The sequence below is a fragment of the Rhinolophus sinicus genome, chromosome 16 (assembly GCF_057876585.1).
Source record: "Rhinolophus sinicus isolate RSI-liver-muscle chromosome 16, RSI-T2T, whole genome shotgun sequence".
Taxonomy (NCBI): Eukaryota; Metazoa; Chordata; class Mammalia; order Chiroptera; family Rhinolophidae; genus Rhinolophus; species Rhinolophus sinicus.
The window spans coordinates 10,395,142-10,418,724 of NC_142516.1; the positions used below are offsets into that span (position 1 = coordinate 10,395,142).

The following is a 23,583-nucleotide window of genomic DNA, read 5'->3' on the forward strand; positions in this document are numbered from 1 at the left end:
GGCCGAGGACCTGAGTGCTTTATTAGGGATCTGGAGGTATTTAACCAGAACGCAACCGCGTCGGAACTGCTGGTAATCAATGGGGCCAGTTTCTCCAGCTTCTTTATTCTATTCTTGATTCTTAAATTTTAAAAAAATGTATGTTCATTGGTCTAGGTGCTGTGCTGGTCACTTCCACCTACACCAATGGTTCTCAGACTTGGCTACATGGGGGTCCCATTGTGGTAGAAGCTACCTGGCACTGGGGACTTCAGAGTGCCCCTGTGATTCCAGTGCACGGCCGGGGCACAGCACTGTGCTAACCACAGCATCCAGTTCATTCCTGTCTAACCCCCAGCAATCCTCTGAGCACGTAGTTCTCCCCATGTTCCAGGGGGTCAGTGAGGACCTGAGAGGTGCAGTCACTTGCGTACAGGGGCAGCGCTGGGACTGGAACCCAGCTCTGGGTGTCCCACTCCCCCGCCTGTCTGTTTCTGGGGTGGCTCAGCTGACACCTGCTGCTCACCAGCCACTAAGAGTGGATCAGAGCCTGCCCTCCAGGAGCAGGCGATTGGCTGGGCAAAGGGGGTGTTGGTGTAGACACCTCAGGGAGGAACTGAGTGTGGGAACTGGGGCCTCTTCACCTGAAGGCATCAGGTACAGGTCTCCCCACGAGTAATGTGAAAAGTGAAGCCAGAGGAGCGAGAATGTGTGACGAGTTTAGGGGGCGGGGGACAGTCCAGAATCTCTGAAAACGGTATGAGTGCGTGGACAAAACGGGTGGGATGTCACCTGGGAAAGGTCACGAAAAGCCTTAGTGTCTAACCCTAGAGTTCAGAAACCCCACTTCTATCGACCCACAAAGTTGCCTGAGGCTGTTCTATGCTGCTGAGTCAGATGGCAGTCAAGTGCCAGAGCCCCTACTGTGTGTGTGGGGGGGGCTCAGTGTGCGACATGGGCAGTCACGGGGCCTGCGCTTGGTTTACGGCTCTGCTGTCACCATCTTGAATTCTTAACAATTTTACCTTTGAACCTGTACTTGATAAGTGAGGTCTCACAGGACAGTGGAGTGTGTGCAGAGGAGATAATGCACAAATGCACATCCCCCACAGAGCCTTGTCATGCCAGTTGCATGTAGCTTCTCGATGCCCCATAGCACAGAGTGGACCCATGATGAAGGGGAGTTCAGCAAGACTCAGAGCACTTACAGGTAAACGTGTCACTGTCCACCACTGAATAAGGGGGGCCCTGACAGCCCCAAGAAGCCACACTGAAAGAAGGCAGTGGTGTTCTAAGAAACACAAATGACCACGGAAACCTATTATAATTCTTATTCATGTTACTTCCTTGTGTTAGCCAACCACTTATTGTGAGAATGGTGACACAGAAGAAGAGATGGAGCAACCATAGGTGCTTTTTCATTCTCATCAGGAAGCTGAAGGTAGAGAATGTTAGAAGAATGTGTGTAAATCAAGAACTGAAATAAAAACAGTTGAGTTAGGTTTGTGTAGCATTTCCACTGTCTGGTAAGAACAGAATATAAATGCATATATGCATTACAAAATATGATTCCACATATGTTAGCATTTAAAACTGGCATTGCACAATATAAAGTTGAACAGTAAAATCCATGCTAATAATTTAAAACTTTATTTTTCTTTACATAGAATGACATTAAATAATAAATTTTTAAAACACTATGGTAGGTCTAGAAAGAGACCATGAAAAAAAGAAAAAAAAAATGCTTCTTTTAGTATGACATTTTTATACTTAAAAGCACTTTTTTCCTGCATATTCATTTTGTCCTGGGTCCCCCAAATGATGATGCCAGCCCGGGGAAAACCCAATCTCTGCCCTCAAGAAAATGGTTATTTGTGGAAAATCTGTGTGGAACTTGTATTTGTTGTTAGTCTGTTTTAATCTTCCAAGCAGTCCTATGAGATGGGCCAGAATTGCGTGATTGTCCCAGATGAAGAGAGACAAGTCACCTGAGATCACATAGCTAAGTGATCTATGTGGTCAGATCAAGGTTCCAGTTCTTATCTTTCTGACTCTGAGACATGTCCTCCCTCTTCCATGTTGTGTTTCCCTAAATGGGTCAAACTTGAAAAAAAATTAAGTTTTTTAAAGATGTCTTTCGTAAAAACAAAAGCCAGCCCCCTGCTGTGCCAGTTGTCACACTGTACTGGAATTATTTATTCCCTGAACTAGGCAGGATTCCTTGATAAGCAGAGCTTTTCTTTTTGACTTTTATTATGGAAAATTTCAAATTTTTACAAAATAAACCCATGTAACCATTGTCCAGCTTCCACAATTACAAACATTCTGTCACTTTTTTTTTAATTTAAAGAAAATATATTTAAATTACAGTAAAATATACATAACATAAAATTTGCTGCTTTAATCATTTTTAAGTGTAGAGTTCAGTGCCATTAAGTATGTTCACATTATTGTACACCGCCCTCCATCTCCAGAATTTTTTCATCTTGCAAAATTGAAACTCTATATCCATTAGACAACCTCCCATTCTACCTCCCTCCAGCCCCTGGTAGCCACCGTTCTATTTTCTGTCTCTATGAAATTGACTATCTAGATATAGTGGAATCAGAATCAGACAGTATTTGTCCTTTTGTTACTGGCTTATCTCACTTAGCATAATGTCTTTAAGGTTCATCCATGTTGTAGCATGTGCCAGAAATTCCTGCCTTTTTAAGGCTGAATAGTATTTCCTTGTATGTGTATTTTGTTTTTCAATTCATCAGTGGACATTTGGGTTGCTTCCATCTTTTGGCTATTGTAAATACTGCTGCTATAAACAACATTCTGCCATTCTTGTATCTTCTATACATTCATCCACTGCCCACCCCTCACTGGATTATTAGTATTACTCAGAGGAGCTGTATTTTATTAATCTTTGTATTCTCCTAACACAAAGCCTGGCACACAGTAGGTGTTTTTTTAAGTGTTTGGATGAATCTTCCAAAATTATCTCTTTTTTTTTTTTAATTTTAATCAAAATCCATAAAGAGAAGACATCTCCTTTTCTTCTTAGACTCACAGAGTAAATGTGCATATAAAATTTTGATAAAAATTAAATTTGTGAATGAAAATCAGAACATAATACTTTCAATATGGATCAGCAAAACAAGGGAAGTTGCTGAAGAATCTGATGGCAGATTTTATTTGTATGCCAGTACCCACAATGCTGTGGGTAAAAAACATTTATTTCTGGAAGCATTAAAAACCTTTGGAATCACCAACCTCACCTATTAAGGATTAGCTCATTAATAATGGAATTTTCAATTGATTCCCTATGTCAAGAAGATAATCCGAGAGTAAAACTTACCTTTTGTAACGAAATAGGGTTAAGCAGCTTTGTTTAACTGTCATTCGGGTCATAGATGGAAAACTCTACTAATGTGATCTAAGCTTGAAAGCTCACGGCCTGACTTCCTTGAATTAATGTTGCCATCAGCCAGTAGCCCAGCACCTACAGTGTCACCTAAGAAGACAAAAGGTTTAATCAGCCTAACAGGAGAACTAAATCAGCACTTCTTACAAAGGAGGGAATTAACAAGATACCTTGCTTACTGCACTCCACTGCAGAGTGGAGTGGGGGCGGCCATTTTAAGTGCAGGAAGGGGGATGGACAAGCTGGAGTAAGTGGATTGGCCTCCTGGCATTGGGCCCACGACTGAAAGAGCCTGCACAATGGGCCTGCCTACTCCCAGGAGCTGTTTGTCTCTGAGGGCTGATGCTTTGAATGTCCAGCAGGAGAATCTGAGGGGTCCCACCTTTGAAGAGAACTCTCTTACCCTCCAGCAAATGCCCAAACAGTTAGAACTGAGGCCTCAGGAAAAACCCCCCTATAATGGTGACAGCTGGGCTTTAGAAGCCATCGGGGTACCCCAATTCTGCCATTTATGGGTTATGTGACCTTGGGCAAGTTACTTTATACGGGACCCTGGGTGACAGTGGCACTGCCTTTCAGGATTAGGATACAACGGTTGCCCTGAATGGGTAGGATTTGCTCACCTAACTCCTGTTCACCCTTCCAGGCCCCGCGGTCATGTGCCCACTTCTCACATTTCCTGACCTGCTTTTCTGGGAGGATTAGCCGTTTCCTCTGTGTGGTAGTATCTGTCTGATACTGCTCAGGTTGTTCTTCAAGCCCTTTGCAGAAAAAGTCCCCACTGTCACATTTTCCCCTGACTTTCCCATCTGTGTCCATTTCCTTTTGTCTGTTTTTTATGGGGCAGACATCTGATCCATGGTAATGTCACCTCCAGTAAGCAGACAACAGGCCCAAAATGTTCACGTCTCCCCAAAGATGAGATTCTTCCTGCTCTCCTGCAGCTAAGTCCTGCGTCAGGCTACCCTCATACACAAATCTGGTTGCAAACTCGCTTGAATTTCTTGGTCCTTCAAGCAGACGTTGCCTTCCTTGTAATGCTGGGCCAAGGAAGGAAATTGGCCCATTCTGACCTGCTCTTCTGGGAGGATTAGCCTAACAATTCAATGAGCATTTCCTCTGGGTAGCTCTAAACTCCCCGGACACAAGTGTCACTCACCTGGCATCATGCTTTGAGACCACTTTCCCCATCGGGCAAGCGGAATCTCAGCCACATTGAGACCGCAGGACTCCTGTGACAGCTTCTAAGTGGGGCTGGGCTCTGTGCTGTCCCCAGGGAGTGTGGAGATCAGTCCGGCAGGGCCTGTGGTGTGTGATTAGGGGGTGCATTTAGAGCATAAGGTATGTGGGGGAGCAGAGCAAAGGGACACGAAAGGACTCTGGAGAAGAAAGCCAGGGTCAGCTTAGGGAGAGTTTGTTTGCTCAGCTAAGGAGCTAGGATTCACTCTCCTCTCTCACCCAGGACCCCATGTATGTGTCACACATGTTCCTAGGTGTATAATATTGAGCAAAACAGGTACCGTTTCTGCCCAGATGGAGCATATAGTCTAGTGGAAGAACAGACATTAATCAAATTATCATGCAAATGTAACATCTGTACAATCAAACCTCTTGAGCAGGACAGTGACATCCAATTTGTGTTTTAGAAATTACTCTGCGCAGAAGAAGTGGAGTAACTGGGAGGAATGAAACAGGAAACAGACATAGAGTTAAACCTCCTCCACTATTGGTCATGCCTGTGCCAGAGTAGATGGGTAGAGAGCCGGGACCAACATGGGACGCTTCATTGGTAAAATGGGAAAAACTTAGGAAGTCTGATAAGTCTACTGTGGGTAGCTATGGCGGGGGGCAGGGAGAGGGAAGGAAAGGAAGGAAGGAAACCGATTTTGGGTGCAGTCCAAATAGAGTAATAATTGGTGCTTTGGGCCATTCTGTGTTTGAAATGCTAGTGGGCCATCTAGGTGGGGATGGTGATGTATGGGTTCAGAGCTCACAAAAGATGTCTGAGCTGACGATATTTATTAGGAGTCATTCAGTGTATGAATTCCCACTGTGTTCATGGAGGTCACCTGGAGAGAGAATTAATTGCCCTGCTGTTGTCCCAAAGGTGAGAAGCAGAACTTCAGGCCAGGGAATGGCATTCTAGCTGGGCTTCTGCTGATTATCACTAGCTGATGTCTCAGCTGTTCAGCAAGGAAGGTGTAAATCCATGCAAAGTAATAAATGGCATGAAAACTCTGTCTTTTTCCTGAGGAGCTGGTATGCTTTTTTTCCTCACAGACGTTGTATACTTTGCATTGTTTTCCCTTCTTGCTTCAGCAGCCAGGAAGCTCAGAGCTAGTTTTGTAACTTAATTTTAGAAATCATAGGACCTGTGTCTCCAGATACTCTTTTCCCAAATAATTATGTTTTATAATATATATTTATGTTTTTTCCAGCTCTGATGTTTTTCTTTATGTGCTCATGTAAACTGCCTCAGATCCTTTGTAAAATTAGCTGGAGTATATAACTGTATAAAAATAAATATTCCCCTCACCCTAACTTCTTTTGGGTCATCCTTGCAGCCCATGTGCAATAAGCCTGCCCAGTTGCTGAGCTAATATTGGCTAGATTTAAGCAGGTGGAACACTTGGAGTTTACAGCAGCTAGACAGTAAATTTAACACGTAACTCATTAAAACAGGATAAAAGTGGAGCTTCAAAGTCTCTGTGTTTACCACCACGTCTGTGAAGGGCGGGGTACCTTTAATTCTATTCAAGATAAGAAAGTCTGATCTTTCAGAATTGAGACTACGCCGCCAAAATTAAAGACTTGTCTGTGGAGATGAGCACGCCAGCTACCTTCAAAGAAGGATTGAGGTGTTGACTACAAGATGGGATGTTTTTAAAGCTTAGGGTGTCATTTTCTTGCCTCATGAAATGTAGTTTAGTAAAAGCAAACTTCCTTATCACACAGCAGAAGCACAACATTGACTGGATGGTAAAGTTTATTTTTGATCATCCCTGCCTTTTCATATAAACATTTTACATTTGTAATTTAGTATTGGTGACGATGACTGTAAAGTTTTCGAACTGTGTCCCACAGCTGGTGCCTTAGGGACTGCAGAGGTGCTGGGAGTGGGGCGTGGGGGAGGACAGACCACCAAGCAAGGGGAGCCCAGCTCCCACCCGCTGACCCCAGCTCCCACCAGGGCAGCTGGCTGTTTTATGTGTAGTTGGGCCCCTTCTGCATAAGGTGCCACTTGAACAAAGGGTTCCACTCCTGAAAGTGAAATGTTTGGAAATCTTCACTTTGGAGGGCCCATCCCACTGATTTGCTTTGGGGAGTTGGAAGGTTTGGAATCCGGTCTTTGGTTCCAACTCGGCCTCCTACCAGCTCTGTGACATTTGAGGGCCGACTTCCTCTCTGACACAGCTTCGTCATCCCAGGAATAGAATGTCATTGGTGAAAATAGCCACTTCACCAGGTAAATGAGGATCTGGCTAATCTAATCAGCAGATGTAGAAGCACCACCTCCCCAAGTTGAAGCACCGACCACTCTCCCTCCATTCCTCTAACCATCCTCTCCCCTTCTGCATTTCCCAGGAGGAGCCAATCACCTTCTGTGAGGAAGCCTTTGTGTCCCACTATCGCTCTGGAGCCATGAGGCAGTTCCTGCAGAATGCCACACAGCTGCAGCTCTTCAAACAGGTGCCTGGCCTCCCTAGCTTGGCCTGCGTCTGTATTCCTGGGGGGCTTCTGCAGCTGGGCACTGAGCCCTGGCGCCGCAGGCATGGGTGGGACTCAGTCCTCAGCCAAAAGAGGCTCAGGGTCCGGGAGAGGCACTGGCTGAGGAGGGTGGTCAGCAACCAGACAGATCCTTGCAGACGTGCCATGTGGTTTTACAAGTTATCACAAACATGCAGACAGTGTTTAGAGACTTGCTGTTTTGAAACTCACAGTTCCCAAAGCCCTTCCTGTCTCGGGAAACACGGTGGTTCCTTGGTTATACACTAGAGTGCCCAGTTGAAGGGTGTTTTTCCTTGTTTCTTTGTTCACGTTGTTATATTTATGTTTTTTCTTTCTGTAGTTTATTGATGGTAGACTAGACCTTCTCAATTCCGGTGAAGGTTTCAGTGATGTTTTTGAAGAGGAGATCAACATGGGCGAGTATGCTGGTGAGAAGCCTTTCATTTTCCTTTTTGTGGGATTAGGGTGTGTTCGCAAGGAGTGGCAGGGACTTTTTTTTTCCTTCAATGAGTGTTAGGGAGGTTGAACTGATTTGAACCCTGGCCGTGAAATGTTTGAGGAATTCCTCATCATTTTCTGATGAGATGCACATTGGCCCACCTGAAATCCTCTGTCCTGCGGTCAGTTGCTTCTGGGGGCAGGCGGGGCGTCTAGCTAAACGTAGTAGCTGCATGTTCAGTGGAAAGCACACAAGGTGTCGAGTTAGCAGACCTGGATTCAGATCTGGATACTGCCTCCTTAAGCCGTGAGACCTTGGGCAAGTCATTTCACCTCTTTCCGCTGAAGTGCTCCTATCTGCACTGAGAGTAACTGCCTGCCTCCCAGGATTCCTACTGCGATTAAGTCTGAGTCCATGAGGAAAGGTTTGTGCTGTCACCCGGGGCCGAGCCTGGCACAGGATCAGTGTTCAGTAAATATTTCTTTAAAATGTGAAAATCGTCACACAGAGAGTACATGGTCTCTCCCTGCCTTTTTCAGAGGAGGCATCTGAGGCCCAGAGAGGTGTTAGTGGCTGACCCTGCCTCCTGAATCCCCGTCTGGCCTCTTTCCAAGTCCCAAAGCCTCAGTCTTTGGCAATGAAGTCAAAGCTAAAAGGAAAATAATAATAATTGTGCTGCTGCCCCCTTTTATTGCCGGGTGTGTGTCTGGTCTGGACTTGGCTGATAATCCAGCTAGCGGTCCATAAACTCATAGTCAGGCATAATCTCATATACAGAACCCCTTTTACAGCCCAGCCAGTCTGTGCTGCATGGAGAGCACGATTAATCAATAAAACCGGTGTGCGAGTCCACAGACAGCAACAGTGGGTCGCTGCTAGGCCTTGCCTGAGCACCTGCTGTGTCCAGAGCTCTGTAGAGTAAGAAGTGGAGGACCCCGTTCTGCCCTCAAGGAGCTTTCAGACGGGTAGGAGAAAGAGATGCGTCATTAAAGACAAATGCAGATTAAACCAATGCAGGAAAAGGAGTAGAAACAGGTTTTGTGCAGTTAGAATAGGTCTCCAAGAATTCTCGCTGTGCAATGGGAGAGCTTCACAGAGCAGGCGGTTTGAGTAGCGTTCTAACAGTTGAGTCTTTGTTCTGAGGAGAAGATGGCCCTATGTGTTGCCAGACTAAGTCAAGTCATTGGGAGCAGCCAGAAAAGCTGCTTGCTGATAAGACCTCCTTATGCCACCAGATACAATGAATAGGTTCCCCCAACAACTGCTCCTTTCTCCTTCCCTGTCACTACTTAAGAGTACTGAGCATGTGGTCTGCAGGGGGCTTACCTGGAACCCTGTGTTTCCTGCCCTGAGTGGCTCACAGGATTTCAGAGAATACGGACTTCTGAATGAGAGTTACCTACTTTAGAGGGCTGTTCAGGAAGGAGTAGAAGACGCTTACACAGGAAATGACATCTGATCTGGTCGTTGAGTGTGCTCAGCAGGGATAGTAGGGAACGGTGGCCGGTCGGTGGCCGGTCGGGAGCAGAACAGCGTTGACGAGGAATGGAGGACGGCGAGGATACATGGTCAGGCAGCCCGGGGTAGTTCCTCCAGGTGGAGGCAGAGGGTGGGCGGTGCCCAGACGAGGCTGGAGAAGAGAGGCAGGCCTGCTGAGGGGTCTGCTCTGTATCCAGCAGGCAGTGAGCAGGATTTGTCTTCAGAGCCATGGTAGGATCAGATCTCATTTGAGAAAGAAAACCTGTGCTGGAAAATGGCTGCCACCTCCCTCAGGGGTGGGACCTGGGGGCCTCCCTGTGTTCCTTAAGTCCTGCTTGCTGAAAGCAATTGGAGGAACTCCTGAGGGCACGTAACTTCTTTAAATAATAGCTTCTCTGCCTCCTCTTTCCCCAGGCAGCGATAAACTGTACCATCAGTGGCTCTCCACAGTCCGGGTAAGTGTGCACCTCCTCTGAGCCACCTGGGCCCCTCCTGGCAGTCCTCCCCTTCCCCTGCCACCCACTAGGCTGTCATTAGGCCTTGGGCATTCCATTCGCTCAGCTATAGATGTTTTGTTTGTAAAGCCAGGTGGGGACTAGCAGGATGGGACTGTCCAAAGCCATCCCTCTGAGGGTGAGGAGAGCCAGGAGAAGCTTCCTCACTTCAGGAAGCCGGCCAAGGCGTGGGGAATGGATGTTGTCATCTCAGAGGGCTTCTGAGTGTCTCCTTTGAGGCCCAGTGCAATTGGGAAATTTTCATGGGTAAAAACAGAAATGTATCCCTCTTGCTCTGCAATGTTTTTCACAGCCAGGGGTTCTGGGAAGATGGTGAACACATCGACGGGAGGGTTTTTCATCCCCTCACTGTTGTTGTGAACAATTTCTTGTTGTGTTGGAAGACAAGTGCTCAGCGCTTCAGCAGCCCCTAAAGAATTCAAATCCTTGCCTTCCTCTCACGTGGGTTCATCAGTGACTCTGTACTGAGGCCTATGTGCCGGGCGCCATACGAGGGATTGGGGGTACCGTGGGGAGCAGGCACAGGCCCTGCTCGGGACAGCTCCCCGTCTTGTTTGGGAGGCAGGCACGTAAACAGGCAACTCCAACATAATGTGATAAGTGTTCTCTCCTGCTTGTGGGCCGAGTACGCTGCTGCCAAGGCGGGTCCCTTGGAAGTGGTGCAGTTGGCCGAGAGTGAGCAATTCCTCAGTGAAAGACTTCTTTTGTTCCTCGTGTATGGCCAAACATGGCACTTGGCAAATCATAGACAAGCAATAAGGACTTGTTGATTGATTGATAAAGAGAGTTTTACTACTCCAAAGGACCACTGAAATAGAATACTGAGTAATGTTGGAAAGCACTATGGAATAAATGAGTAGGTGAAAATTTCATATTGTCCTATGACATAAAATGCTTTCTAGGTCAAATTGTAATGTTTTTAATTAAAGCTTAAAATTTCTAATGTGGGCAGTTACCAAAACTTTTGTTAAAAGTTAATCCCAGTAACTGTATTACTATATGTCATTCTTTTATATACCCACTGGATCCGGTCTCTCTGTTCAGATCAATTGGATTTATCTTTCCAAACCACTGCAAATCTGATTATGTGATGCATTTGATTAAACATCCTCCAGAATGTGGTAGACTCCTTCTCCTGGCCCTTCCCGAGCTGACCCCATCTGGCCTCCCAGCCCCGTTTGCCATTCCTCCCATGATACGCTGGCCACGAGTTACTCACAGACACACCGTGGCATTTAGCTTCTGCACTGTTTCAGGTGCCATTTCCCACCCCTAGGGTGTCCTTACCCTGCCCATCCCCCACACAGACTCCTAGTCATCCTTCATGGACCAGGCCCAGTGTTTCATCCTCTAAAGCCTCCTCTGACCTTCCCGATGCTGGCTGCCTCCACAGTCCTGTGCACGCAGCCTGGACTGCTCTCATCACCTTAGGCTGCTGTTGTTTACCCTGCTGCACCCCTGGACTGGAGGTCTTCGAAGGCACAGACCAGTCCTCCCGTGGCTCAGTACCCTCAAAGCCTAACACAGGACGCCTCCTCCCTGAGCCCTCACAGAGTCTGGGCCTGTGCACGTCACAGCTGGTCATTGCCTCCCCTGTGTGCTGGGAGAGCCTTCCCTCCCCCTCCTCCCCTTCCTTTGCTTCACCTGCTCTCCTAAAGAAACTGAGCCAAGAAATCGGCTTGTTGGATTTATACTAAAGCCATCACTAACATTTATGGCTATTCATTCTTCCCTTTTCTCAAGATATACAAGTTAAGGAAGGCAGCCTACCAGAGTGGATAAAAATAAACAAGCCAAAAAGTCAGGGTGAGAAAGGAAGGTGCATGGCTGAGGGTAGCATATTCCCAGAATAACCAGATAATCCTGGCTAATCAGGCCCCGGGTTTTCTGCCCTGGTTGGTGTTAGCCACCGAGTCCATCATTATGAAACTTACCTTAACGCTATCTGTGATGATTAGAATATCTTGGGAAGCCATAGATTACTGGGGAAACCCTTGCCTCAGAGAGCCTGTGATGAGCTTTCCTTCCAGCCAGTGGACATGTGCCAAGCAAAATACTGACCCTAGGGTCCCCGCTCGGCTAGTTATCACCATCCTCATCCCAAAGCACCCCCGCCCCCAATACCCACCCATCGTGACTCTGCCGTGGCCATGACTAATTGCCCGGGACCAGTAACCATCTAGGCCTGTTTCTCTAATTAAATTACACACTCTTGAAGTGTTGCTTAACTTGACTGAAGAGAAGAGGTCTTTGTTTGTGTTGGCCTACCATGTCTTCAGTCCAAATTGCTAATTGACATTTTTATTATAGAAAGGAAGTGGAGCAATTCTGAATACTGTGAAAACAAAAGCAAACCCGGCCATGAGGACTGTCTATAAGTTTGTAAGTACGAGCCTTGGTCTCAGGATGCAAAGTGATCTGTTCCTTAGTATGATGAAACTCTTGAATCTACCTGATCCTGTATAGAGATGGCTGGGGCCGCTGTGCTGTTTCCCTAAAGCTCTCAGTGCTCTTAGGATTAGTTAGCGTTCATTTTTTATGACCAGGTCAGTGACATTTTTAATTTAAAGTGTTTCTGCCTACAGTTGCTGCAATAGGGAAATGGGAGGCTACTGGTTTTAGCTTTTAAAATGGAGGCTGGGTGGCTAAAATTCTGGCCACTCCATGCCTGCGTCCCTGAGACCCAAAGGCGTGGTCTCTCAGGTGTTCTGACAAACCTTTTCTATGTGTATCCCGTTATTTTGTCAAAATAAAGCAGCTCCTCCTTTGCAGGTTACTGAAGAGTGGTGGGACACACCCCCTAATTTTTGTCCCAAATTCATCATCTCTCATCACTGCCCTATAGGAAATGCATTGTTTGTGAAACTCGTGCCCACAGCAGCGTGAAAATAGGAGAACACGTCAGTTCCTGATGATCCATCTTTTACAAGCCTCAAGTATTTTTTTCCTCATGATTTCTCTTGCTTGCTAATTTGACTCTGAGCCACTTAACTGGGGTGGTTTTGTTTTATTTCCATTTTTAATTTTGTTAGTCCTTTCTGCGTTTAAATTGTAGTTATTTTAATAGGGTGGGTGGCTGCCAACAGCACCACACAGGTCTAAAATGACAGAAAATAAAAGCCAGGGTGTCTGCCGAAATGAGATTTAAGGAATGGTACTGGAAAAACCCAGCGATGTGTCTGTTCAGGCCATTCAGCCTAGGCAGAAAATTGGTCCTGAGGCCCTGCCCTGGTGAAATGTAATAGCTATTCTGAATCTTGCAGCTAGCTGGAAAAGCTGCTGCTCTCCTCTTACTGGTAGTTGTCACCGGGCTGCTGAGATAAGTAATTATGGAGAGTAGAAGAAGAGCTTCGTAAATGGGGGGGAAAAAAATCTGTGCCATCAAAATGCAGAAAATAAAATCTCTGTAGCCTCTTTAAGGGATTTTTTTTTTAACCTTTTAACATTGTATTTGTTTTCATAGCCATTATGTTTTCAACTTGATGATCCTATTTTTCCTTCCTTTTTCTAGTAATCAGAGAAGGTGATTGGCGACGGACTGAAATCAAGCATAGTCCCTGCTGGAAACAGAAAGGGAATCTTAACTTAAATTAATTTTTCATGCAGGCAAAAGATCATGCAAAAATGGGAATAAAAGAGGTGAAAAACCGCTTGAAGCAAAAGGTACTTGAAGTTCTTATTCAAAATGTATAAGCACCGTGTATGAAATGCGTGGCCACAAAAAGTATGATGTGATCAATAGAGAGCTGTTTGATACAGTGTTGTTAGCACACTTCAAAATGCATTACCAGCTGTCCGGGAGTTTTCACACTGTTATAAATATTCACAGACGAAAAAAAAAAACTGTCTTCAAATAACATTAAGACTCTGTCTTAAACCCACAAAGGCAAGCAAGTTCAGAGTTATCATCATCGGTCTGGCCCTTGCCCACCCCACCGGTCCTGGTTTCACCGGGGTCTGTGGAAATTGGCTCGGCCTCCCCATCTCAGCACCACTTCCTCCTCCAGCTGACCTCTGCCCTGGGGCTGGTTGTAACCAACACCAAAAGCATCTCCAGGGAAATGACTACCAAGGTCTTGGCACGCACGTGACCACCAGGCAGACACGGGGCACAAAGGGTGGGTTTGAGGAGGAGGCTGCAGGCTGTCCTCACAGTGGTGCTTTTAACTGAGGAGCCCAGCAGTTCATGTTTGAGACTATTGAGGGGCCGGGAGAGGCTCTGATGGTCTCATTGGACCACTGGAAAAATTGTACGAAATCTTACAGGCTGCACGTCCTGGCTAAGAGTCCCCCTGCCTGATGCTCTAGACTTGTACAGGGAGGGTAGTGTAACACAGAGGGCGTTTTCATAGCATTAGGAATGTCGTCATCATTGTTATGGTGCCACCGTCCACTAAGCACAGGCTCGGAACTTCCACATTTAATCCTTAGAGCCACCCTGGGGGGGTATTATGCCCATTTCATGTGGAAGGAGACTACCATTCAAAGCTGAAGTCATTTGCCCAGGGGTCACACAGTGTGAGCTGGCAGAGTCAGGATTAGATTCCAGGTCCATCTACTTCTGCATCTGTGCTCCTACCACTGCAGTATTTCGTCCTGCCTTCCTGAAACGAGTGTTTTGGGTTTGTTTGTTTTTTGCCAAAAGATGTTTGGGATCGCTTCCTTCATTATCCCACACGCCTCAGATGTACCTAGTCTAATATGGGCCTTTGTCTATCTCGGCAGTTATTTAAAAATTGAAAGCAGTTTTAATTTTATGAAGTCAAAAAGGACCTCTAACTTGAAACGGCCAAAGGAATTGATTCCTTTCTTTTAATTGCAAAATAATTTGCTCTGACTAAGCATTTAAATTCTTAGTTTCAGCTGAGAGTGAGTTTTTAACAGCTGAAATTCACGTCCTGAAATAAAACTCCTGTACTGTAAATCCAGATACGCCTTAACCGTGGTCTACTGTCCCCTGCCAGAGATTGGCAGGTGGAATTCTCTACTTGGATGTTATTTAAGTCCCTAAATATACCTTTTTATCTCCTGTCCCAGTCACAGGTGACTGAATTGGATTGCTGGTATAAAATGGAGTGGCGAGGAGGGGGGAATTCTCTCCCTAGATTTTCCCTCCTTGATGACTAGAGCCTGGGCTCTGGCTGGTATTAGAATATTACTTGAAGTAAGCAAAGAAAGGGGTCCCCCCTCAGGCGGAGGGCAGACATGCCTCGCTGGTCAGATCTGCCCTCCGCAGGTCATTGCCTCCCTCCTCATACGTGTAAGCGTTAAGAAAATCCCGTTTTTGTGATGCGAAACATTTCTGCAAATAACCAGTTAAGCTCAGGGTTTTTGATGGTGTCGTTCAAAGGTCCCCTTAAACCGCCTAGATCACTCTCCTTCCTCTCCTTTCCTTTCTATCCTCGAAAGTATCCACAGCAGATTTTTTTCCTCTCCTTCTCCTCGTCCCCCTGCCTGTCTTTTCAGGAACAGCTTCAGGAGCTAATGTTCTATAGAGTGTCAGTGCTTTTCAGGTGACACAAATGGTGAAGGCATTTTATAGAAATGTGGCTTGTCACCATCGGACTGTTGACAGATCCATTAGTGCACCCTTTTCAATTTTCACTTTCTCCCGTTCGGTCTTACTGATTTCTCCAGACTTGATACTTTGCAGTTGTTCTTGGAGGAGCTCTTTTGTAATTGAAGCTCCAGCATTGTTCAGTACAGGCAGGCTTGGGTCTTCTGCAGGGCTCTCCCGCTCCTTTTCTTGGGCTAATTTAGGATCGGCTTCATCTGACCTCTCTCACCGCAGGAGAAAATATTTCCATGGCTTTTTTGTTTCCCCTCACATGGCAACATGTCTGTGTGGCTCCCCAGATACGTGTGATGCAGCCATCTCAAGTTCGGTTTCTGCTATGAAATTGAGGCAGTTCCCAACAAAGATCCAATTTTCAAATGTACTGGGTTACCACCTGGCCTCCTCTAACTCTGCATAGCAACGGTGACCTCGTAGATATAATCAAGAACCCACTCTTGCCCTCTATGCTCTCGCCTTGGGTTTGAATTGCAAATAGAAAACGTGGGGCCGACCTGTGGGGAGGTCACCATGGTGTGTGGAGGATCCATCTCTAATATGACTGAGCAGGGCCCCTTCTTCATCCCTTGTTCATTTGTGCTGCAGATTTTCAAAGCATCGGAAACAGGAGCTTTCAGGGTATCCGTGTGTGTGACCATTGGCAAATAATTGTACTAGATACTATCGTGTGGCTTTATTCCGTACCTGCTCTGCTTCAGCCCAACAACAAAAAAAGAAGGATGGATAACATATTTCTCTGGCTAAATGGAACAAGGTGGTCAAGTTCTTCTATAGCTTGGCCCCCTTTGAAGTCTGACTTGCTTAAATTTAGGAAAAAGAGAAATGGTAAAGATGCTGCCCAGGCATCACTTTCTAAAGGGGAAATGGGGCACTTTCCCCAGGAGCATCTCCTGTCAGACCAGGGCTCGTGACTGGCAACAAATTGCCTCCCGTTGCAGCACCACACAAGGCTGGTATCAGAATGCCAGCGATGTTTTAAAAGCAATGGCTGCACACATGTCCCTCCTCACCTGCGGGGAACACATAAGGATCTCATTTTTCTTTCTTTCTTTTTTTCTTTTCTTTCTTTTTTTTTTTTTGGCCTATTGGGGAATCCCTGAAAAATTATTTTTTTTCTTCAGTATCAAAATGATTTCGTCAAATCAACCCGTTTCACAGCCCCTTTTAAAGTTTCTGAATCTTTCATCTTTCAAAGGTTAATCGAGCTTGTTGATTTAGTTTCTGGGATTAAAAGGATCCAATCCACAGTTGGGTAGCGAAGGTTTGAGTTTCTGGCCAAATGCTTCCTAGTGGATTGAAGGGAGTGAGTGAGCAGGTGTGGGGCAGGGAGATCTATGTAGACTCTTGTAGAACAGACATTTTCACACCTTATTACACAGCTGTCAGCTCCCTGTCTCCGGACACATTAAAATACACTACAGCCTCAGTCACAGAAATTCCAACTTTGGGTAGTATTTTGATATCAGTATTCATATTTTAATTTGCTGTGGTGTAAAGTAGACTGGAAAAGAAGGGCACTGCCCAAATCTGAAAATGGAGACCAGCAGTCTGAGTCAGAGAGATGTTAAGGCTTCCGCCTCACACCCATGGGGTTCTTTACGCCCCAACACTGTGGCCTGGTATTTGGGCTTCTGAGGCAGACGAGCTGGATTCAGTGCTGGTTGTGTAACATATTAACTGTGTGACCTTGAGTAAGTTACTTGACCTCTCTGAACCTAGTTTTTCTCATCTATAAACTAGGAGAAATTAAGGTTTTTCCTGGAATGTTCTAAGGATTAGAAGAGGTAATGGGTTTAAACAGCAACACTTAGTGGCCACACAGTAAATTAGTTTTCATCCTGTCCGTTTTCTCATACCCCACATCTGGAGAAGCCAGTCTGCCCAGACCACCATGTCCATAGGATCACCTCCCTTTTGGTCATCCACACAGCCTCCAGAGCAGTCTTTCTAGAACACGGCTCTGAGTCACTCTCCTGGTGAAAACCTTTCAGACTTTTCCATCCTTCTACCTCCTTGGCCGGGAGTTTCCTGGAATGCCCCAGCTGCAGGACCGTCTGCCACCCCTTAACCAGGCTGTGCCTTCTAGCCCTCCAGGGCTGGGAATGCTCCACTCACCTCACTGCCTCATGAAGCCATATCCTCAGCTCCTCCATGTTCAGTCCCCACTCACCTCCTACCCAAGGCCACTGAGAACCCCCTTCCTCCTCTGGTTCCTGCCTCCTGGCTTCTCTGTCCAAAGCCATCACATGCTATCCCTGCCTTCTCCACAAACAGGCAGAGATTTGATCTCAGGCACAGTCTTTGATTCCAGCAAATGCTGAGGGAAGGGATAGAAATTGCACTATTTTCTGACCCCTTGCTTTACTGAGAGATGAGAACTTGTAGGACCCCAGAGCTCAGAGCAGAGCCGCAGGGCTCCTGGGAAGAGATGCGCCACCCTGTGGTGGCCTCTGACCTGCAGCTCTGTCTGATGTCCCTCCGTGTGACCCTTCAGGAAGGACAGATTTACCTCTCCTGTCAGCTTCTTGGTTTTGCTTTTTTAAAATGACATTTTGACGGTCAGTTTTTGGTTGTGTGGTGTTTTTTTTCTGTTTACAAACCAAAAAAACATATTTATTGAAGAAAATTCAACAGACCAGATAAGCAAAAAGAAAATGATCTCATTTTGTAACCTGCATTTTCACTTACTATATCCTAAACATTTCCCAGACACAAACTGTTTCTTCCACATGTCATGGTTTTAAATAGCTACATCAAATTTTATCTGATGGGCATACATACATCACTTAATCCCATTGTTAAACACTTAAACTAGTTCCAATTTTTTTGTAGGCAAATGCCCTCACAGATAAAACCTTACAGTAATTCTTAATTATTTCTTCAGGATAAATTTCTAGAAATTAATGGACCAAAGGGCATGTACCTCTTTTAGCGTTTTGATGTAAGTTGCCAATTCATATTCCCACCAGAAGGCTACGAGAGTGCCTGTTTTCTTTCCCATGCCCTTTGCTGGCAGCTTCTCAGCTCTTAGACCACGATTTCTTTAGTCATAGGTACCAAGACTTGCTGTTATTGGATCCCTACTATGTGTAAGATCTCCGCCAGTAGATACCGAGGAGGATGTGAACTGGCCCTATTTCTTTCTTAACTGGGGTTCCTTCCTCCCACACTCTGCTCTCCAGTTGTCCTTCCCCAGGTGGAAGAAATAGTGCAGAAGCTAATACACTGGTGGGACAAGCCTTGGGACTTTGTAAGAAGCCTTTTGCATCTTCGTTCAGGTTTTCTAACTAAATAAAATTAATGTGCTGCACTGCTTTTTGACACACAAACACATGAGTATATTAGACATATTAGTCTTCCAAACATGCAGCTCAACTTGACAAAGATTTACCCTAAAGCATGGACTATTTTCAAGGCTCTGGGGCAGAAAACCGCAACCCCAAGGAATCCAGTCTATAGGGATAAGAAGATAAGTAAGTGCCCAGATAGCGTAAGGCCTGGCAGCATAGGCTCATGTAAGGAAAGGGGTTTCTGAGGTCACAGTTGATGACTTGGTGAGCACCTCATCTCAGCATACGCACACTTGTGCTACGAGTGTTAAGCTTGATGGGCTTTAAATGCCGGAAATCATATAGCTCTGGGTTCTTCCACTTGCTAGCTGTGTGGCCTTGGGGAAGTTGTCCTCTCTACTCCCTGTTTCCTCACCTATCAGAGAGTGATACTCCTATTTACTCATGGTTGTTGTGGAAACTACGTGTGATGGTGAAGGTCAAGGTTCGGCAAAGTGTCGGCCACTAGGCGGCGCTCACCACAGGGCAGCTCTTTTTCAGACAGTTCACTTCTCGTTTTGCAGCGACAAGGATCTAACGTTCAGTTCGCACAGTACTGTAACATTTTTCAAAGCTTCTCATCCCATTTAACCCATTGTCCCAGTGGCTTTGAAGTTTCCCAAGCAGGTGGTGGTCTCCCCATTGTAAAAATGAAGAAATAGGTTGCAAAGAGGTTGAATGAATTGGAAAGATCAGACAGCTAGTTAGTGGTAAAAACAAAACGAGAAGACAAGATTTTTACTCATAAGCTTAAACTAAGACCCTTTTCCCAACACTACCACATACGTTTTTTAAATAGCTGTCATCTTACAGTTTTCATCACTATCAATATTTTTACCATATTACCTTACTGCTTCATTTTTTTTCCCAGCCAATCACTCATACACACGTGCAATATTTTTCCTGAACAAAAAGTACATTTTTTTTTTTTTTTACTGTTTGGCTTTACTCAACCTAATGTGTCTGTCCTCTCGGTAACCCCACTGGATCCAGAATGCCCCTTTTGCCCTTTGTTACTTTCTGGCGCAGAAGGAGCCCCTCCCCCTCTTTGTTCCACTTGACCTGAGCACCTTAGGGTAGCCCCTTTCCAAAAGAACCATTTCTAATTGGCTGTCGGCAACCTCTCTCATCACTGAGCCTCAACCAGGCCAAGACTTGTGGGCAAACCCTGCCTGCAAAACCAAGAGGTCCTCATCCCCCAGTGTTGTTAACCAAGCAGTAGAGGCTGCAGCTGGTTGTGTGACATTGACTTTACACACACATATATATAGAAAGAGAAATTCCTATACTTTATTGAATACTTATTAGTAGATACTCATTATTATTGAGTACCATATGTCATACATTATTAATAATGTTCTAGACATTTTGTGTTGCATTATCTCCTTTACTCCTTGTAGCAACCATACCCCCATTCTACAGATGAGGAGACTGAGGCTCACAGAGGTTACATATGTTTCATCCTTATTGCATTATTATTCAATAGGGGACCCCTTTCCTCCATATGCCACCATTCTCTTTGGCTGAGAAATTAAGAGCAACCAGTGGTCAAGTCTTTACATGCAGAATTTAGTGAGCACTAAGGGTGTTTGTTTTGTCAACCAAAATGTGTATTTATTTTTTCAATTAAAATAATTGGAAATTGTAATATTTCTGAGTTATTTCACTTGAATAGTGATTTAAATTATATAGTATTTTATTTATACATTTTATAATTATATAGTATTTTATTTATACATTTATTCTCTGCCTTGCTCTACTGAAGATTTAAGCAACTTTCATGACTTGAATAAAGGATGTGGTCCTCATTGCACAAGTGGGCACCACCGACAACCCAAAAAACCATGTGTATGGTCGGCTGCCAGCATCAGCCAAAGGAGTCATTACCTGCCTTTTGTACATTGGGGTTCCTCCTTTCCTTATAATTTGACTTCAACAAAAGCACAAATTAGATGTAAATTTCTGAATTTAAAAATATTACTTTGGCTCCCTAAGTTTTCTCCAAGTCATAGAATCCTAATCAGACTTTAGTCTTTTCAGTCTCTGCTAGGAAGACAAACAGTAACATCATCAGTAAACAAATGTAGAAGAATTGTCCACACTCTCAAATCATCAAAGTAATGCAAATTAAAACAACAATGAGGTCTAATTTTTTCACCTCTTAAATTAGCAATACATTTTTAAAATGATAAGGCTAACGAGTGCTATGAAACTGATAACACATCCATTGCTGGCAGTGGTGTAAATTGGAAAGCAATTTGGTAGAATGAATAAAAAGCCTTAAAAATGTTTATATCTTTTGACCTAATTCATTCCTAGGGATTCCCATAAAAGAAATAATCCAAAAGAAAGAAAAACTGCAGTGTGGTGTTCAGGGGGGAGAAAGTAACAACCTAAATGCTTGATAGTGGTAGAATGGTTTATTAAATTATTGTATATCCGCTCAATGGAATATTATGCATCCATTAAAATGATCATTATAATAACTGCAACACCATGGAGATGTTTATAATATAGTAGGGAAAAAATAGAATGTAAAATTATGCATGAGCTGTGATGGCAAGTAATTTTTAAATGTCTGCATGTGAACAAAGTGAGTATGTAAAAATGAGATGGGCCGTGGACGTAGTAGGTGAAAGGTGCCCCCTCCCCCACCGCCCCCAGTGTTGTGAACTATTACGTTGTCATTGTAATTTAATGTGTGTGATTTTGATGTTTCTAGTCCTTAAAAGTCAAAGAGCCAAGTTAGCCTTCCCTGTCCTCCATCTCTAGCAGGAAAGGCTCTAAATGTCGCAGAGGGAGTTCCATGGCAGGCCTGTTAGCATTGGGGTTGGAGGGAGCACCTGTGCTCATGGTAGGTGCCAAGACCCTGACACCATGTCCCCCTCCCATTGGCTTCCCACAGGACATCGCAGAGAATGGCTGTGCCCCCTCCATGGAAGAGCAGCTTCCCAGGACTGCGCCATCTCCACTGGTGGAGGCCAAGGACCCCAAGCTCCGAGAAGACCGAAGGCCAATCACAGTCCACTTCGGACAGGTATGTACCCTGCCCTCTGGCTGGTCTGGGTTTGTCTGGTTTTGTTTTTTAGCGGAAGCTATAGCACATGCAGCAGGCGGTTTTTTCATTTCAGTTCTCTTTGGAGAAACAAGTCCATGGAGTTTGCACATCTTTGAATGTTTCTTTGGTACAAACATATACTGAAGGGGAATTTTCAAAATTTTGGAGGAGACAGCATGGCTCTGGTCATAAACTAGCTGAACTCTTGAATGAAGTCATAAAATGCAGCTGCTGCCTCCCCCAGTCCAAGGCACTTCGTTTAAGGTGCCTCTGTTAGCTAAGCATCTCATTAGAACACTTGAGCATCTCAGGCCCTTCTTTGCACCTTCAAATAAAAGCCAACAAGCGAAGTCTTAAAAAAAATCAATTAGGAGTTCTTTATTAATGTACTTCCTGAAAATCAATATCGGGAGTTGTGCGTCTCAGAGTAAACACTCATGCTATGATTCTAGAGAGATACGATTCTTTAACCAACTCTTTTCAACGACCTGAGCATGAGCATTTGAAAATTGTCTATTTGTTTAATTTTTCTTTTTTTCTCTAAAGTAAAACATTGTACTCTGTATAGAAACTGAAATTTTTTTTATCCATTTCCTATTGGTGGTTATATTTTTGGTTGAAAAAGAATATATACCCTCCCCTACTGCTCTTGAGTTGACTCTCTTGGTTAGCAAAAGTCATAATTTTTTGGTTTAGGAGAAATGGCTCCGTTCGCAAGATATGCCTGTAACAAGAATTTGCAACGTTGTTTATTCTGAAGTCCCCTGATTCTTTAGCCATTTATTAGATGAAGCATGATTAAAATAGTCTATGATTTTATCTTAAATGTGATTGCTGTTTTAAAAGAGCTAGAAGCACGCATTTTAAATGTTCCTGTTTTAAACAGACACTTATCAAGTGCCTACTATGTACCAGGCATTGAGCTATTTAGAAGTGAAGGGAACTAATGAAATTGTTGCTGTGGGTTATTATTGTCAGGAGTGAGTTTGTTAAAACATAAGAATCTTTCTCTGCAATCAATATTTTCAGACAATACATTCATACATCTTAAACTTGGGGAGGTCCGCTCCCCTTTTCTCACTTAAAAGGGATGTTATGAAAATTGAAATCTAGCATGAGAGAGAAGTGTCCACGAGGCAGTGATCATTTGTTTAATGGTTCCCTTGAAATCGCTCGTGTTTACACCCAAGGAGCAGCCTCCTCAGGCCCAGGCCCCGATGGAGAAGCCTATGCCCCGGGTCCTTGGCTGGGTTTGCTGAAAGCCCAGCCCCCGGTTGTCGCCAGCATGACATTCCAGAGCCAGCTTCCTGCCTTCCTTTGTCCTCATTCCTGCACACACTAACCTTCCCATGAAAAGAGCCCCTCGCTGGAGTTTGGAGCCCATTACAGAGAGAGAGGGGGCGGGGGAGAGGGATTTCATGGTGTTAAACATTCCATTTTCGAAACACAAAAAAGGAGGCCCTATTTGAAATGGAGAAAGACCTTCTTTCCATTTCAGCAAAGAGTAGAGATGCTTTAATGTCATTCCCAGCTAAATGCAGAATAAGAGTGTGTGTGCATGCGGGTGGGGGATAAACAATTAAAAAAGCCACCCCAAACTCTGTTGAAATAAGAGCTGTCTGTGCCTTCACAGGTCTGTAAACTGGAGAGGATGAAAGTGGCTTTTTTTCCCCCGTTTGTCACTTCCCTCACGTGGCTGCCAGCCAGCATTATGCAAGTGTACAGGAAGGCAGGATTTTTTTGTAATGCATGCATGCGGATGAAGGTCAAGCCCCGACCATCAGCCATGCAGCGGGCTTCCCCCTTCCAGCTGCAGCCGCAGAGCCAACCCACAGCCACGAGATGCCTTAATTGAGACGTGCTGTCAAAGTGACAAACACATTTGCATACAGTCTACACGCTATTTATTTTCTCCGGAAAGGTCTACAGTCTGCTGTTGGTTGAACATTCTTAATCAGTTTGCTGTAAGTGAACTGCCAGCCAGCTCACTTGTGCCGGCCGCTTCTTCATTAGGTGACAGATTAGCTGCTGGGGGGATGGGCCCGGGAAACCGCAGACCCTTTCTTTT

General features: G+C 44.9%; 1 protein-coding gene across 17 annotated transcripts in view; it reads left to right on the forward strand.

Annotated features, from left to right (window-relative positions):
- DENND1A (DENN domain containing 1A) overlaps window positions 1-23,583 on the forward strand; it is a 472,628-nt gene that overhangs the window by 398,002 nt on the left and 51,043 nt on the right. For all 17 annotated transcript variants that reach the window (XM_088793184.1, XM_088793181.1, XM_088793185.1 and 14 more), the window contains 6 exons: window positions 6,977-7,081; window positions 7,461-7,548; window positions 9,453-9,493; window positions 11,864-11,935; window positions 13,160-13,216; window positions 21,363-21,494. In XM_088793184.1, coding sequence (XP_088649310.1) covers window positions 6,977-7,081; window positions 7,461-7,548; window positions 9,453-9,493; window positions 11,864-11,935; window positions 13,160-13,216; window positions 21,363-21,494 — 495 coding nt within the window. The remainder of the gene's footprint in view (window positions 1-6,976; window positions 7,082-7,460; window positions 7,549-9,452; window positions 9,494-11,863; window positions 11,936-13,159; window positions 13,217-21,362; window positions 21,495-23,583) is intronic.